General features: G+C 49.8%; 1 protein-coding gene across 1 annotated transcript; it reads right to left on the bottom strand.

The window, feature by feature from the left end:
* Positions 1 to 2,223: 2,223 nt before the first annotated feature.
* Positions 2,224 to 3,348, bottom strand: LOC106330681. Its single transcript, XM_013769113.1, has one exon. It carries the CDS (start codon positions 3,346 to 3,348, stop codon positions 2,224 to 2,226), a length of 1,125 nt encoding a protein of 374 aa, XP_013624567.1.
* Between the last annotated feature and the right edge of the window lie 1,209 nt (positions 3,349 to 4,557).

The raw sequence follows: 4,557 nt of genomic DNA, 5'->3' as shown, positions 1-4,557 counted from the left end.
GGATGCATTGACCGCTCAGCTGCGTGAGGGGAACGATGCTGTCTTGGCCAAAGAGAAGAAAATTAAGGCCTTAAATCTCAAAGAACAGAATCAGGAAGAGGCAATGGAGCGTGTGGCAACGGAGAACGCTTCTCTGCAGAAGCAGTTGGAGGGAAAGGAGGATGACATATGCGAATTGAAATACGCCGCAGAGGTCTTCGATGCTGAGAAGGCAATGGCCGTAAATGGTGCCAAGGTTGTAGCCCGCTGGGAGCTGATGCGAGAATGGCTTCACCATCGGACTGACAGCTGGGAGCCGTGAAGACTACTGAGGCTGCGCTTCTTGGTCTCCCTGCTCCTTGCTTTGATGATGAGCCGCAGGTTCCTAAGAGGGATGGTGCGCCGGAGCCTGCTGACGATCCTCCTACCAACTGACCTTCTTGTTCCAGAATTCTTACCCCCGTGAAGGGGTTTCTTTCATTTTGTAGTTGCCCTTGATAAGGGTTGAAAATTTTGAACAAGGCCTTTGTGCCTCTTTTGTTTTGTTGAACTGAACCATGGCCATGTTGTGGCTTTATGATATTCAGATTTGCTTCTTTTGATTGCTTGCTTGTCCTTCGTCTTCGGGATCTTTAGCTTTGTAGATGATACTCATGTTGCTTCTGTGATTTTCAACAATCTTTCGAAAGTTTGCATGTTGTTGAGTGACCTTGGGGTCTTGAAGCTTGACTCATGAGTCAGTATTGGAAAGCTGGTGAATACTACTCTAGTGAGCTAAGCGTTGATTGCTTGAGGGTCTCTTACAGGACCTGGGCCGCATGGGCTCTAGATGTTATGACCGTCGGAGGACCCATGGATCCTGGGTGCTAAGGTTCCTTGGAACCTCTAGGCCCTGGAATGATTAGGTGACTCTGTGGGTCTCGCATAACTGGATCTCCTCTGGGACCCTAGAGTCACTTGGAGAGTTTTGATAAGCTTAGGACCCGGAGGTCGTTTTTAGGAACCGAAGGGTTCTTGGCCCTGAGGCCTGTCTGAGCCCGGAATTCTTTCTCAGAACCCGGAATTAAGGTTTTAAAGGGACCGCATTCTGCCATCCCAGGGGAGGCTACTCTCGGTACCTGTTGGGGTATCGCATTCACCGCCTCCCTAGGAGAGAATACTACCGGTACCTGTTGGGATTTCGCATTCTACCACTCGGAAGCTGGTTACTATCGAGTTCCCGTGCTGCATGCTGCTTTCTGGAGAAAGCCACTATCAGGCTTAGAGGGTGCTGGTGTGGGTGAAAACCCAAGTGCCAGGCGTTGCTGCTTTCCACGTCTGGAGAAGCAGGATATTATAAGGTGCTCCCGGACTTTTTCACTTGCTCAAGGGCAATTATACCTCGTGTCCCCTGTATTATTTTAGCACGTAGTGTTTTAATACAGGTACTTTCACATTTTTGGTATTTTTGTTTGGGACCCCGATATGCCTGAGGCTATACAGGGGTTTTAGGTAGTATTGACGGCATACTCGGGCTTGCACAGACCAATTCCTACCTTATGTCTCATACCCGTTTTGTTTTTGCGTGGTCGTACCACTTGTCATTAAGGGTTGGCCAGGATCAAAGGTCTCTTGGACCTGATACATCTCGTTTGCCCCTTTAAGTATTATGGCGTTCCTACTACTCTTTTATAGTTGGAACTATTTTATTATATAATCTTTGTCAGGAGACGTTTCAGAGTACATAGGAGTAGGAAAAAATAATGCTTAAATAATAGATAAAATAATTAATAGAAATCATGGTCCGGAGACCGTACAAGTTATCGGCTTGCGAGGCACCCCGGTGGTTAGGCCATGTTTTACCTCTTGTTGCTAGGTGATCTGTAGGGTTTGACTTGCTTTTGGGACGAGCGTCCTTGCTAGAGGGTTCCTCCTTCTTCTGCAGGGTTATGCCTCTTTCTTGCGTCTAGGAACCACGGTCGAGCCTCGTTTCATGCCCGGGCCTTAGTGTTCGGGGACCACTGTCTCCTGTTGATGAAGGTTTTCAGCACTTCCATGAAACGTGTAGTCACATTCATCCACTGGAGCGACCAGTTTCGGAGGTCTCCTGCCTGGCTAAGTGTCTCCATCCTGTGTCTGCAACGCACCCTTTGCTCCAGATCCGCCCGATGTACCCTCTGAGGAGGTCTCCTTGGAGTACTCGTGCCCACTTGTTTATCCGCGAGACCACTGGCTGATATCTGATAAAGTTCTCGCTGATTTTGTTTATATGAGGCGGGGGACGAAGGTCCTGCGAGGACCAGGTCTTGCGAGCATATGTAACTTTGAAGGGCTTCGGAGGAGACCATGTGGAGCGGTCGACATAGGTACTCTGGGGATCCCTTGGGTTCTTGGAATGATCCCAATTACCTTCAGATCATGCTTAGCGTTACAGGTGCTTTTCTTCGCGGCTGCGTGGCTTACTCCGCTTACTTCTGAGCCTCCAAATATGACATGGATCACCCGATCTTGGCGAGGTGGTGAGGCTGGTGCAGCTCCTTTGAATTTTCCTGCTGTCTCTTTGTTGAGGTGGGCCGTGGCTTTCTCTGAGAGGAATTCTCGGAGATGCCCCTTTTGGAGTAGTTCGTTGACCTCGATCCTCAGGGCGATGCAGTCTTCGGTTTTGTGGCCATGATCGCGATGGAAGTCGTACCAAAGTCCCGGGTTCCAAAACGAGTCAGGTGCTTTCATCTTCGGAGGCCACTTAACCTGTTGGCCCATTTGTCTCAGTGCGTTGACTAGCTCGGGTGGGCCAGGTAGATACCGACATCCCTTCTTCCTTCTCTTGCGGCCGGTACTGGAACCTGCCCTGTTTCTACTACCAGAGTCCTTGGATCCCCATTGGGAAGATCTTTCATCTCGGTCTCCTCGATCTGATTGGGCTGACCTTTGGTCCTGCTTTGGCTGAGCCTTGGCGCGGCTAGCAACATCTTCCTCCCACTTCACCTGCGCCCAGGCTCGGGACAACACATCTTCCATGGTCTTGCAAGGATACATGGTCAGCTCTTTGTATAGCCCCCAATCTGGAAGTAGGCATCTCTTGAAGGCAGAGATAGCAGTAGGGATGCTGCATTCGGGGACCGCCACTTTCTCCTGGTTGAAGCGGGCTATGTAGTCTCGCAGGGGTTCCACTCGATGCTGGAGGATCTCGTAGAGACCAACTGAAGTCTTCTCCAGGCTCCTACTGCTTGCTAATTGCTCCATGAATTTGTCGCTCAGGACTGCGAAGGAAGATATGGAGCTGGTTGGGAGATTGATGTACCATTGCAAGGCAGGTCCGATCAGAGTGGAGCCGAACCCTTTGAACAACGTGGCTTCGCGGGACTCCTTAGGGAGTGCAACCGCCAACATCCTTTGCTTGTACTACGCGATGTGATCGTCGGGGTCGCCAGTACCATCATACATCTTGATGCTGGGGAAGGAGAACTTTCTAGGCATCTCAACCGAGGCAATCTCTTCCGCAAAAGGGGTATCCGCGTAGAAATCAGGGTTGCTCCTTCGGATTGCGGGAGCTACTCCTGGTAGGCGTTCTACAATGGATTACATGGCATCGAATCTCCTAGAGAGCATCTGCTCTAGGTAGGCGCTTATGGAGGATTCGATTGCTGCTTTCTCGGGTTCTTCCTTCCTGTGTAGCCCCAACTACCCCAGATGCAGGAGGTGCGTCGGTGGTACCTTCTCCGGTGCTGGGCGTGTTCAGATTTCCCATAGGTCAAACCCGGGTGTTGAAGCGACGCTTCTTGTTACCTGCCATGTTGAGGGTTTGATTTTGGTCCTGAAGGGCAGTGTTCTCTGACTATAGCTGGCTGAGCTTCTCGGCGCTTAGCTCCAACCGTTTGGAGTGTTCGTCAAGTTTTTCCTTCAGGCTCTGGACTTCTGAAGAGAGGTTGGAATTTTCTCCGGTCGTTCCTTGAGTTCGGTGTATGTCGGTGATTTGGCCTTGCAGGCTGTCTATTTGCTTTTGAAGCTCAGCTGTTGTTTGAGAAGCTTCAGGTGATTCGCCGTCGTGCTCACCCACCGTCATCGTCACGTAGTTAGATTACTCCCCTCCTTCTAGTGTCAAACTGTTAGGGGATTTTTGTGTAGGCTCTTTGTGAGTACTACGGAACGATGGACAAGCCGGTAAACCGAATGTATTTGAGGATGCTTGTAGGTATTTCGTAAGGATTTGAGAGAATAATGAAGAGAAAGACTTAAAGAGACATTTTATTAGATAGATCAGCAAGAACAAACGGGGTTACAAGGTTTTGAAGAAGAACCCTAATTCTAGCCGTCTAGCTCTAGCCTCTAAGTCTTGGAGAAGTCGATCCCTTGATTTGGGGTTTTAGTAGCTCTTATATAGTCGTCTAGGAGTCGGTTTCATTAGGTTAAACTCTTCCATATTCGGAAATATGGAAGGTTTTCCTTGTCGGAAGTTTTCCATTTTTTGGAAGGGAGCTCGGGTTCCTTCTAGTGGGGACCTGGAGCGTTCCCTTATCGGGGACCCGAGGGTCTGGGTCCTGCCTGGAGGCTGGAGGAAATGATACCGGGGTATTTTTCCCCAACAATAGCCACATGACG

The sequence above is a fragment of the Brassica oleracea genome, chromosome C3, assembly GCF_000695525.1.
Source record: "Brassica oleracea var. oleracea cultivar TO1000 chromosome C3, BOL, whole genome shotgun sequence".
NCBI classification, from domain to species: domain Eukaryota; kingdom Viridiplantae; phylum Streptophyta; class Magnoliopsida; order Brassicales; family Brassicaceae; genus Brassica; species Brassica oleracea.
Note: the sequence above shows the minus strand (reverse complement) of the source record. Positions and strands in the feature narration are given on the sequence as shown.